The sequence below is a fragment of the Limulus polyphemus genome, unplaced genomic scaffold, assembly GCF_000517525.1.
Source record: "Limulus polyphemus unplaced genomic scaffold, Limulus_polyphemus-2.1.2 Scaffold248, whole genome shotgun sequence".
NCBI lineage: Eukaryota > Metazoa > Arthropoda > Merostomata > Xiphosura > Limulidae > Limulus > Limulus polyphemus.
Window position 1 is genome coordinate 563,532 of NW_013665858.1, and position 12,516 is coordinate 576,047.

General features: G+C 31.2%; 1 protein-coding gene across 6 annotated transcripts in view; it reads right to left on the reverse strand.

Moving 5' to 3' along the window:
* Positions 1 to 3,734: 3,734 nt before the first annotated feature.
* The window catches only part of LOC106478775 (protein retinal degeneration B-like), a 108,805-nt gene continuing 100,023 nt past the window's right edge, over positions 3,735 to 12,516 (reverse strand). For all 6 annotated transcript variants that reach the window (XM_022382421.1, XM_013939338.2, XM_022382423.1 and 3 more), the window contains 2 exons: positions 11,322 to 11,450; positions 3,735 to 10,883 (listed from right to left, as the gene is read on the reverse strand). In XM_022382421.1, coding sequence (XP_022238129.1) covers positions 10,641 to 10,883; positions 11,322 to 11,450 — 372 coding nt within the window. In that variant the 3' untranslated portion in view covers positions 3,735 to 10,640. The remainder of the gene's footprint in view (positions 10,884 to 11,321; positions 11,451 to 12,516) is intronic.

The window sequence follows — 12,516 nt, forward strand, 5'->3', positions numbered from 1 at the left end:
CAAACAAACAAACAAGTAAGTTTGAAGCAGTTCGTCGACGCTCTCTGTAATTTTGCTGCGTGTTTTATTGTGTTATAACAATTTACTAAACATACTCCATTCTTCAACTTAACCATATTAGGTTTCAAGCTAAATAATTTATAAATCATGGAAGTAGCATATTGCAATACTTGTGGGCGATGTTGCAAAGTTGGAATTTGACTAACCCTATATATTCTATTAATGTGATTAACGAAGAAACGTAGTATGCAGGCATACAAGTCGATCACTCTTTAATTAATATATAATTAAAAAAAGTGTGGATATTGTATATGTAGTCCTAATATAGAATGTAGGCCAAGGGAGCTCCCAATTTCCTTTTACTCTATTTACTAACTGAGCGAGATTTAACTAGGGTGTCATATGTACTTTCTTGTGAGAAATATTCCTGTACGTAAATGGTCAAGAATCTTTTCAACTAGAAAGTCAGGTGATAACTTGAGAATATAACTCCCAATGTGTTGCTATGGGAATGATCAACAGTCACATAGGTGTACATTATACTTTTGACAATGCTGCATAGGTCCACGACTTTTTTCTCAATATGGCTGGAGACTCGAGAATCTGGTAGACACAGATTGGTGATCAGGTTGTCTCTCCTATGGATCGATTTCAGTTCACAGGAGGTACAGATGAATGAGTAATGTCACGATAGTGTGACGTCTGACGAAATTGATACTGATTATGATAGACTCTCAGGATTCACTGACCATAATAGTCCAATCCTAGCTCTGGTTGATACCACCTGTGACCAACTTAGAAAGACTGGATGTGATACTGGCTGACTATGCCAACCAGTCAGAGCTGCTTTGCCAGCAGATGAGAAATTTTGATTTTGATGTATAATCCTTTACTCACCATTAATAACCTAAATGTTTGGATATCATGTGACATACCATCACACTTAATTGTCTAATTATTATTCAGCAGACTAATTGGTTATTTATTTATTTCTGAATTTATTTTCATCACCAAAATATAATTTTCAGTAAAGAAAGTGGACATAATCTAGAAACGTTGGTGATATATAAGGCATTTATGAGCCTCTCCATGATGGGAGGTATACTGCCAGGGTGACCAATAGTCAAGGAGAAGCCCAGGATCAAGCAAATCCTACACCAAGCTAAGAGCCCATTGGTGAGAAGTTTATGCCCAGACCACAGGTTTTTGTAATGAAGGCTAAGTATAGCACACATCTGACATTTAAGAAAGCATGGAAAGAGGATTTGAACGATTACTGGAGGTTTTCAGGCATATCACTGTCTGGAATGGATAGACTCAAGAACTGGCAGTAAAAAACTTGGCCCTGAGTTTAAATGGTTCAGCCCTCGAATCTATTGAACACTTAAAGTGCAACTATGGAATTAGAAAACAGTTTAATTGAGTTACACCAATGTTTGACCCTGTGGAGAACCGAATTCTGTGTTGGGCCAAGTTCAAGGCTCGAAAGAGTTACTGCCGAGAACTTGGACACTTCTGCAGATAATTTATGTTGTTTGCAGGGAAAGCATATCTTACAATGGCTTCGGTAAAACATGAGGATATCCTCAAAGATAAGTTTATTGGGGGGCTACCTAGTGAGGCAATGAAGCATCAGTTGGGAATGAGACATTTTTCACCACACTGGAGACAGTTTCTGCAGTGATGACGTTTAAAGTTGCAACTTTGAATAAATTGCAAAAGAGGGAGAAATACACATCACTCTGTGCTCAGTGATTTGTTGGTTGAATGTGTCATTGCATTCATGGGACCAGGTGATCAACTGGATCAAAGAGAAGTAACTCACTAAAACATAAAAACATCTGATTGAACAAACATCATGCATATTTCGCTGAAGTACTAGGGATATAGCTAGTGTCAAAATACAGTGGATGCTAAAGGACAGAATCATACAGCCTTCACAAAATTCATGATAATCTCCAGCAGTGATTGTCAGGAAGTAGTGTACACAATGGTTCTGTGTTGATTTGAGACAGATAAATGTGGTGACCTGCACCGATGCCTTTCTACTCCAACAAACAGAGAAATATTTGGATGCATTAGAAGGAACTTAATGGTTCAACACTTTAGGCCTGTCATCCAGATAATGGCAAGTCAAGCTGAATGGTGAGAGCAGATCTAAAATCGCTTTCAGCCTTGAGATAGTTTGTATTAGTTTTGCATCATGCCATTCAATTTTAGTAACACACCTGCCAATTTTTAGAAGCCGATGAAGCTTACACGAAAGATCCCTGGTCTATGCAGATGTTTTATTGATGTTTGGTCACATGTTCAAGTCTATTGATGAAAAAATGAGCATCGTACTTTAGTGGATAAGAAAGGCAAGTCTGAAGTTGAAACCAAGGAAGTGTGCACTTATGCACATGTAGTATGCAGGTGGAAGTTTTTAGCTCATATTGTGGGTAGAGATTGAGCCTCTACTGACTGTACAAAGATTGCAGCACTACAACAGTAGCCTAAACCCAAGACCAATAAAAAAAAAAAGTCCACAGTTTCTTTCATTTTGCATCATATTACTGTTGTTTTGTGACCAACTTCTTCAAGATTACAGCACCATTATCTGCTCTCACTATACAACCAATGTACAATATAGATGGACTGAGTGGTGTAACCAAGCATTCCCGTCACTAAAACATATTTTAAATGAAGCACTAGTGCTGGCATATCCTCAAGAAGACTGTCAATTATTGTTGGATACTAATGCCAGTGGTAGTGGAATCAGGACAATGTTGTATAAGTTGAAGGTAGGTGTGGTAGCATACACTAATCATACAGCCATGACTCCTGAACACTAATACTACACGATGAAGAAAGAACTGTTTGTAATATTGGTCTTCATGAAACACTACATTTAGCAATCAGAGATAACAAAACAAAAATATAGCAATATTTACAAACAGAACAGGGTAGATTTCAGGATTCAGAAATAACAAGAATACAAGGAAACTAAAAAAGTATGTATAAGTCAATGTGACAACATTTCAGCAATCAGATGTAATAATATTAAAGCACAAAAAACAGAAGAAATGTATCTAAGCACATATCTGAGAATGTCATAGATCAGGGAAGAGACTACATGTTTTGGATATTCATTCAAAGCTACACAAAGGCTACTTGCTCTATCCATCATTAATTTTGAACCGGTAGACTAGAAGAAGTTATATAGTCATCAACACCCACCGCCAACTCTTGGGCTACTCTTTTATCAACGAACAGTGGGATTGACCATCACATTATAATGCCCCTATGGATGAAAAGGCGAGCATGTTTGGTGGGACGGGGATTCGAACTCGCGACCTTTAGATTGCGAGTCAAGTACCCTAACCACATGGCCATGTCGGGCCTTAAAATTCTGATTCACAGTATTAGGCATGGATCAGTGCACAATCCCAAGCCAAGAAATAAAGGTGTTGTTGGCTATGTTTTTAATTTAGACATTTGTATCTTTGTTGACTTATGATGACTTAATGTCGGGAAGTTTTCAGCAGTATAATATGCGAGTTAGAGTAGAGTAGATGGATAACTGATTATAAGTGAGTCTGTTAATCACATAATGAGTAATCATTGCATTATTTAGTCAATTTGTATGTTGCTGGCAGCAAAAAAATGTTATCTTTTCTATTATTTATTTTTGGGATAAACTTTTATTTAACTTTTAAACAGTGTATTTGTACGAAAAGAAGCAGCAAAAAATATCAATTTATAGTGGAGTGAAATATTTTAATACATTTCAAAAGAGTATACATACACTCAACATTTAGGATACAGATGTTAGACCTTTAAAACAAGGTTACAGGAAAGTATTATTCAAACAACAACTTCTTTTAACTTGAGACTAATAATAAGTTTATCATGATCATTTCACCATTACAGCTTTTTAGCATATGTTTCTATGTTACTGCATAAATTGAAAGCCATTACAATCTAATCTTGTATTATGATGTATATAAATACTTTTTAAAACACTTTATTTCAAATTTTTTAAAGTTTTGAACCTCCTATGATGGCATGTATATAATGATAATTTACACTCTGTTATGAAAGTTACTAAAATACAATATTTGTAAAAGATGCACAGTACTTCAACTTAATCTTATATTACAAGACCACTGAAAAGGAACTTGCAGGCCCAAGTTTACTGTACTGTTCAAGCATAAGCAATCTGATAATGGTGAAATGGTCTGTTATTGGATACAAAGAAGAACTGAAAACTTAAATAAGTTCCTGAATGTTAAAGAATTAGTGAAACTGGTTAGTGCCATAACTTTGCTTTTCTTAATGCCCACTACGGACCGTTACTAGTAAGTGTTTTACCATGATTAATAATGATGTATTAATTCAATCAGTAATGTATTTTACTAGAAGTTTGGGCAGATATAAAATATTTTTATGAAAGGACCTGATTTAGCTAACAAGTGTTTGGAAAAAGCAAAATTTATGCCCAGTCTGCCATGCTGCTGTTAGTTCTCTGTATATTTGAATAGAGGGACTTTCATGATCAATTAACCAATTCCAAGAAGCAGTATGCATCTGAAAGAATACTGTGGGAACATCTTAATGAATTTAAACGTCAAAGACAGCAGTCCAAATTAGGCTTTCCATCCTTACAATACATTACCTGTAAACTTGTAGGAATGCTGAGATTGTCCCAGGAAGAAACACAAATCCTTCACAAACACAGGACATTTATATAAAACATTTTGCTTAACTAGATTTTGTTAAAAATTAAATAACACTAGTCCAAAACATCATCAATGCCCAAAATAATAAAGAAATTATATTTGATTTTAAGAGTTCAATTCTTATGTGAATTTCAACAGTTTAACAACAAAACATTTAGTTCAATTAAATATTACATAATTAAAAAATCATTTGCTGTATTTAGAACTTTCAATCAACAAAATGGATAAGGACATAAGAGCCTTTAGTTATTGCAATACATAAAGCACTGAACACACACACACACACACGCTTATTGTTTGACATGTTCAGCTGTTGCTGAAATGCAAGCTGATTGACTTACATAAAGTGACAATTTATCATGTATATAAATAAATGAAACAATAGAAAACACATTTTTAAAATAAGTTAGTAGTTCAAAAAAATCCAAAGTTCTACAATACCTTGCTACACTTCTTCCATTTTAAAATACTGACTTTCATATATATATATAGATAGAGAAAGAAATGAAACACGACTTTTGTGTGGATACATGACAAATGAAAATACGTAAGTTTCAACACAAATAAATTTCCTGTAATGTGAGGCTGTTCCTATATTGCACCAATTATTATTCCTTTAATTATCTGCAAACAATCAATTTTATGTCTGCAAAACTGATAGTTAAAATATGTTTAAATAACAAATCAAATGAAACCAATCGTCTACAATAATGAAAACATAATCTATGTTTTAATGATGAGTTAAAAAGCTATTCTGTGTTATGAACATCAAGAAGTATTTTTATTGTTTTTTGTTAATAATAAGTTTGTCACTCATGATAAATTAATTTTTGTTTTATAACTAAGTAGTGGAATTTGAAAAAAAAATCTCTTTAATACTGGCTGAAAATTATTTAAGTTTCAAATAAAAGGATTTTGAATTTCTCGTAACTTTCTGAAATTGTTTTACTGTACCTAGAAAATAATGAATTTGGAACCAAAATAAACATATTTTATGTTTATGTAAAGAATATTTTCTTAAAAATAGCTGCAAATGAAAGTTATAAAACAATATTTAAAGATTTATGATGAATATTTGGGATAACTATAAATACATGCATAATGTTGTTGAGATTTCACATAATTCTGTTTTCTAAAAGCCGAAAGAAATTCTTATGTGTATTATATAGTATTAATGAGAACATAACCAATGGCAGAAGCAATTTTTATATCACTGTAACTAAAATATGTTGAGCTTTGTTTAATCGAGCATTTAAAAAAACAAAAACAAAGTTGATATTCAAAGTGAAGTCCTCTGTTAAGTGCAAACATTGCATGTATCATTTCACCTAATTTTAAGATCATTCATGATCATAACATAATTATAACGATTTTGTTAATTAAAATATTTCCAAAAAACAAACAAACTTATATTTCAAAATTTTTTATGAGTTTGCACCAAGAATAAACAATGCATATCTATCCTTGTGAGAAACCTACTTTTATCCTTTTCTGTTTTCTCAATGAACTAACACATTTAAATCTAAGTACTATTTAAATACACAGAGAAATATCTATTCCATGGGATGCTATTCAAAACTCTTGAACTGTTGGTTCAAATAATATAACTACAAGAAATTTAATGGCTGAAACACCAGAGACAGGCAGCAAATTTATGCTAGCAGATACTTCAAACACAGATAGAACAAAGAACATTTTCACAGTACTAACAGAATAACACTTTACAGAAACTTTTGTAATCATGTACCAAAAACATTAATACCACATCATATAAGAATTAAACAAAGGTACTGTAATAAGACAGAACTAATGTTGTACTATGACCTTTTATGCAATGTACAAGCATGCTTGTGTGCAGAGAATACACTAAGAATATTTCAGAGGAAGAGCTATAATAGTACTATGTGGATCACCATCTCCCATTAAATTTTTTGAAGTGTTTTATTTACACTATCACAAATATTTAAAAAGAAACATGTTAAACAAAAACAGCAAAAAATATCAAACTACAGGTTTTTTGGATCTGCAAGTTTTTATGAATTATAACCTAATTTATCATCAGTAAGTGATATTTATTCTTTGTTTAAGCCAATAATGTTTTTCCAGGTGTTAATAAATAATTTTTCAATACAAAGCTTTTCACAACAACCTTGCATGCCACATTTTAAAACAATATCCATTTGTAGTTTTTACAAACATCATAATTTGTTTTTCTAACAAATTATATAGTAAGAGTCTACAAATTTAAACAGAAAATTTGTTATAAAAGTCAGCAAGTTAGTCTTTTTTTTTCCAGGGAAGTTGAAGACTTAAACTTTATGTCACAAAATAAGTATTTTCATTTAATTTATGTACTCGATAAAAACAAAAATAGCTGAATTCATTTGATTTTCTTTTTATAAAAGCACTTTTGTGCTAAGCCCTGTTCTCATGTTAATTATCGAGAACCTGCATAAATCCTAAACTGCATGCCTTTATTAAGTGTAGATCAAGTTAAGGAAAATTTTCAGAGAAGCTACAGATTTTTGATTAGGAATCAAAAGCTAAAAACAAAATAATTTCTAAGTGGTCAAAAAGTACTTTATACTTAATTACAGAGCAAACTATACTGCAAAGACAAACTTTTAATATAAGCTTATGTTTATTACTTAATAAGGAATATGATTGTGAAACTTGTGTAACTGTGACATAAAAACATACAACATATCTATCAATGTGTTATTGCTGTAGTCTACATGTGCACAAAACATACACATCTTTTTCAATTACAACTTTATCACACTTATACTCTAACAAAGTAAACTCAGTTATCAGTGATTTCAATATAATATATAATAAATATTATATTAACATGTAATATTTAACTTATTCTGAGCGACTTTCACTTCAAACTCTGGTCTAAAAAAACTTCTGCCTTATGTAGTTATTTCAAAAAATATTGTTATTGATACGAAACAACATTCAATAAATAAAATATTTATTACAAGATGGCTGCTCTGTTTTCTTCACCAAAAGTACATATAATCTGGTTGGAGTCGCTTTCTGTTAGGCCAGTAAGTTATGTAACCATAAGTGTATTTAATATCCAAAGAAAAACTAACTTTAATTGTGTAAAAATCATATTTTACAGACAATTTCATATTAAGAAAAATTCCATTGTGTAGAAATTTATAAAATGCTTGGTTTCTAATATAATGTAATTAAGTATTCTTATTTTTTGCATTTTAAATCAACAAGAACACTATAAACTAGGTAATATGCATCTGACATGAATACTTTTGTAAAGTGCGGCTGAAATAATAGCAATCTTTATATATATTCCAACCTGCTTCTTATAAATATTCTTGCTGTATTGAACATCATATCCAATAAGTAAAATTATTGGTAGAAATTTGAATAAAAACAATACTGTGCTGAAAAATTAAACATGAAAAATTATGATGGAAACAAACATAACATGAATAACCTTTATCTTCTCTTTTTCTTAACTAGTTACATAATACCACCTATGCAACTGTTCTACTTGCATGCTCAGCCCTATATAATGGTATGGAGAAATAAAAAGGTTCTCAAAATGATATTAAAAATAACTATAATAAGTTTACAACTTTTGGTATCAAAAATGAAAAAAAAATATATAATTTCCCAGTTAAAATATAATGATATGTGTAACTTTATTGAAAAGAAAACAACAATTTAGCTGGTTAATTTAGCCCAGTTTTGTTTAGGGATATACTTGAGCTCTTCTTACTACAAGAACAGGATTGGCATATTTAACAGAAGCTTGACATTAAAAACTTTGTTATCATTTATTTTGGGTTGATTAAGACTTGAAGTGTCACAATTCATAAAATCACCCTTTAACTTATAGCTGAACGTTCAGATGAGTTTTTAATGTATTCAGTGTAATACAAAGAACTAAATGTTTCTTTCAATCAGTATTAACAGTTTTAGCATATTATTGTTATACCATATCTGATTGAAACTACATATATTCTCGTTATTGCATGGAATTTCTCCCAGCCTGATGAAAATTTTGGTCTCATTGTTTTTCAAAGCACTTCATATTTATTCCAGAGTGAATAAATATCATGCAAAAAAACTAATATATTTCAGGAATAGCTTTGAACAAATAAGAAAATAACATAGGCATTTATTAAAAACAAGGATGATCATAATACTCTTATAATAAATGCAGAAAAATTAAAAAAAAAATATATATATATATGTATAGATATCCTCTAGATTTAGTTTAAAACTTTGGAGAACACTTACATGCATTATTTTTACATTTCAATTTTACACTATCCTTACTTGCTATATATATAATCTTACTTTAGTCATCTTAGTAACCAAACTAATAATTTGTCTATGCAATCAGAGATTCGTGTAAAACAGACTAGGATAAAAGAACCTGTACAAACCAAAAACAAAACAGTAAGATAGATATACTGGCTTAATTATGTTTCCCTAACATACATATACAATGTAACAACAACTGCTTGCATGAAACAAAAAAAAATATGCAAAACCAAGATAAATTAATTCTGATACAAGAGCAAACGTAGGTTTTATGGCACAGTAGCTGAAGCACTGACTTAGCTGATAACAATATTTGACTAATACCATTATTTGTTGTGTTTTCCAGTCCACAACATTAACAAATTCGTTTAATAATACAGCATCTTCAAAAATAAGCAATAAATGCAACAAGAGATTATTCCTAAAATAGAGAAATAAAAATGTGCATAACCAAGACAAATGAATTCTGATATCAATAAATGAACATTGTTCATGTAACACAATCTAGTCATGAGCCATGACATAGTAGCTGAAGCATTGATTTAGTTGACAACAATATTTGACTAATACCAATCTTTGTTGTGGCTACCACAACATTAACAAACGTGTTCAATAATAAAGCACTCAGACTTTAATCTCCTATGTAGTAGTAACAATTAAAAAACATGTGGCCTTTACGACAACAAGGTACACCGCAGGATGCTTGACCTTTATATTGTAAGGTACCCACTGTAAATACTTGACAAACATTTAATTACTACCAGACATTTTAAACATTAAAAATAATATCATATGGAGACACATCAATTAGAATGTCTCATAAGGATACTATAGATTATAAAACAAAAACTGAGAAATATCTGTTCTTTTCATGGAGGAATGTATGCAACAAAAGCCTTGGTATTATATTATACAATACCAATTACATCATGTTGAAAATACACTAACCTTGCAGTCAGAGTAAATATGTAGTTTTCCTCGTTCACGAGCAAACTGAGTCTTTTCTCAGTGTGACTAAAAAGCATCGGTGGTTGAGACATAAATGGACAAGAGAAGCTTGTGAAAGACAATGGCAATCAACAGCTTAACCTTGACAAACAACTCTATTATCAGATTAATTAAACTGTATTTCTCAACAAATTCTTTAAGTAGTAGAATGATGGATTCTTACACCAACATTTGGCACAACAAATTTCCTTGACATTAAAGTTCTTTTGGCAATGTGCCAATCAATCCATACTGATTTAGATTCTAGAAGTTATCTGATGTAGTGAAATTGTTTCTCCTTTAAAATAGAGTTTATATCAGTCTTCGTACTGTATAAAGAAAAACACATTTTAACCAACAGTAATTTTTGACAGTGGTTGTGGCTCCTGTACAAGAAGCAAGCTTTTCTTGAAGTAAATCAAATGCAGTGTCAGGCAAACTGTCACTTAGCCAGTTGTGGCATACAACAGTAACGTATACGAGGGAAAGGAATTGTTCCATGAAGATTCATACTCAAGACTTTAAGACAAGAAAATGACAACTTGTTGTGAACCTGTGTCGACAAAAACACCAACTTCATTAGGAGAATAATTTGCCACAGTCAGCAGGCGTAAATGTACCTTCCTTAGACTACACTTTAGTGGAAGCTAGTTTTGGAGAAATGGCTCTTGTTCTCAAATCTGTAATTTGGGCAGATAAAGGATAAGACGTTGTTCTCTTTGCTGAGTGACGTTGACGCAGACCACCAACACCTTGACCAGGCAAAACAAATACACCTCTGGGGAGAATCATACGGGCATTACCTTGAGCAGAGCGTGATCCACCAGGAGCCTTAAGATCACTGAGATGTGCAGCATAGCCATCAGTAAGAACCTGAAAAAAAATATATTCTTTTTAAATTTCCCTCTAGAGTACACTACAGTCAGTATAGTAATAAAAAAATTAATTCTGAAAGTATATTTATTGTTTTCTATACTAAAACATGGTCAGATATTCTAACAGAGGTTACCTTTTTTTCTCACCACAATATTCCTTGATGTTTAAAGTGCTTTTACAAATCAGAGTAATCCAATTAGTTCCATAAAATGAATAACAAAAGTCCAAAGTGGTCTTTTGAAACTTAAAAAATACCTGTGTTTCAAATTGTGCTATTTAAAGTATTATTTTTAATGTCCTCAAAAATTCCATAAAAGTTTGGAAATAAAGGATATAAGTTTTTTTTGGGGGGGGGGGGGAGGGAGACGTAATCAACTTTTTATTATTTGAAATACTTATAGAATAATTTATATGTATTAATGATAAAATTCTCACAGTAGCCATGGAATGCTGCTTTTTAGATGCTTTTCCCACAATGAAAATCTGTTCTGGCAATAACCCAACAGTGGAATACACCCAGATGTCTTTACTTGAACCATAAGCAGCATGGATAATCATATCAACCTGTGAAAGACAGTTATATAGTATCATTAAGGAATAAAATATGATAAGCATGCACACAAATGTGCCTTTAAATGATGACTTTTATTTCTAATTTGGTAAGTTACAAAAACAAATATGCACAATTATATTACAGACCTGTCTTTTTTTAGCCTTCTTTTCCACTTTAACTATTGTGCTAATCTTGTACTTGTGTTAAAGGAAGTTCATTAAATACTCGATTTATAGGTATTCTTTCTTTTAACTTTTGATTATCTAAAATTTACATTTGTAAATTGTTATACAAACAATATATTAGATATAACACTACTTTATTGAATATGTAATTACTTCCTGTTTATCTTTTATTTTTAGCTGTGGCATAGTGGCTCATGGAATGGCTCCGAGTTTTTTTCGAGTACAAACTTTGAGCTCATAGCTCTGTCATCTCTTGATGGATTTGAGATCTAATTACAGTTTTGGACTCAGGAGGTCAAACCCTTTAGATTGGTGTATTTGTTTTCCATTTGAAAAAAATCCTAGTAAAGCCATGGAAAACTCTTAACAAATGTAAACTTTAATACATAGTTTTCACCTCTGGCATAAATAATAAAAAAAGGTTACTAATTAGCTTTAGATTGAAATTATTTCAAAAAAGTATTACCAACAAGTTTTGTAGGTTGGTTTATCAATGTTAGCATGCATTCTATAAATGCAACCAAAATAAAAGTAAGTTGTCTTTATTGAACATTAACTTCATGCATTTCAAGTCAAATTATGTACTTATCTTTTGCCCTGTCTTAAAACAATGTAACTGAGTTTTCAAATTTTTCTAACCTCTTGAAAGAAAATTTCAACTGAATTAAACTAACTGTATACAACTTGTCATGGTATTTTGAATTTAGTGGGTTATTTTTAACATTAATAGTCAAGTTTTATTTAATTGTTAAGTGAAAAATGTAGTTTATTATAAGTTTTAATTTCATTACACTTAGAACATATTCTTATGATGTTTTTAATGTAATTGAATCAGGTGGTTTCTCGTTTGATGATTTTTATCATTTATAACAGTTGTAGGATATTACTTATA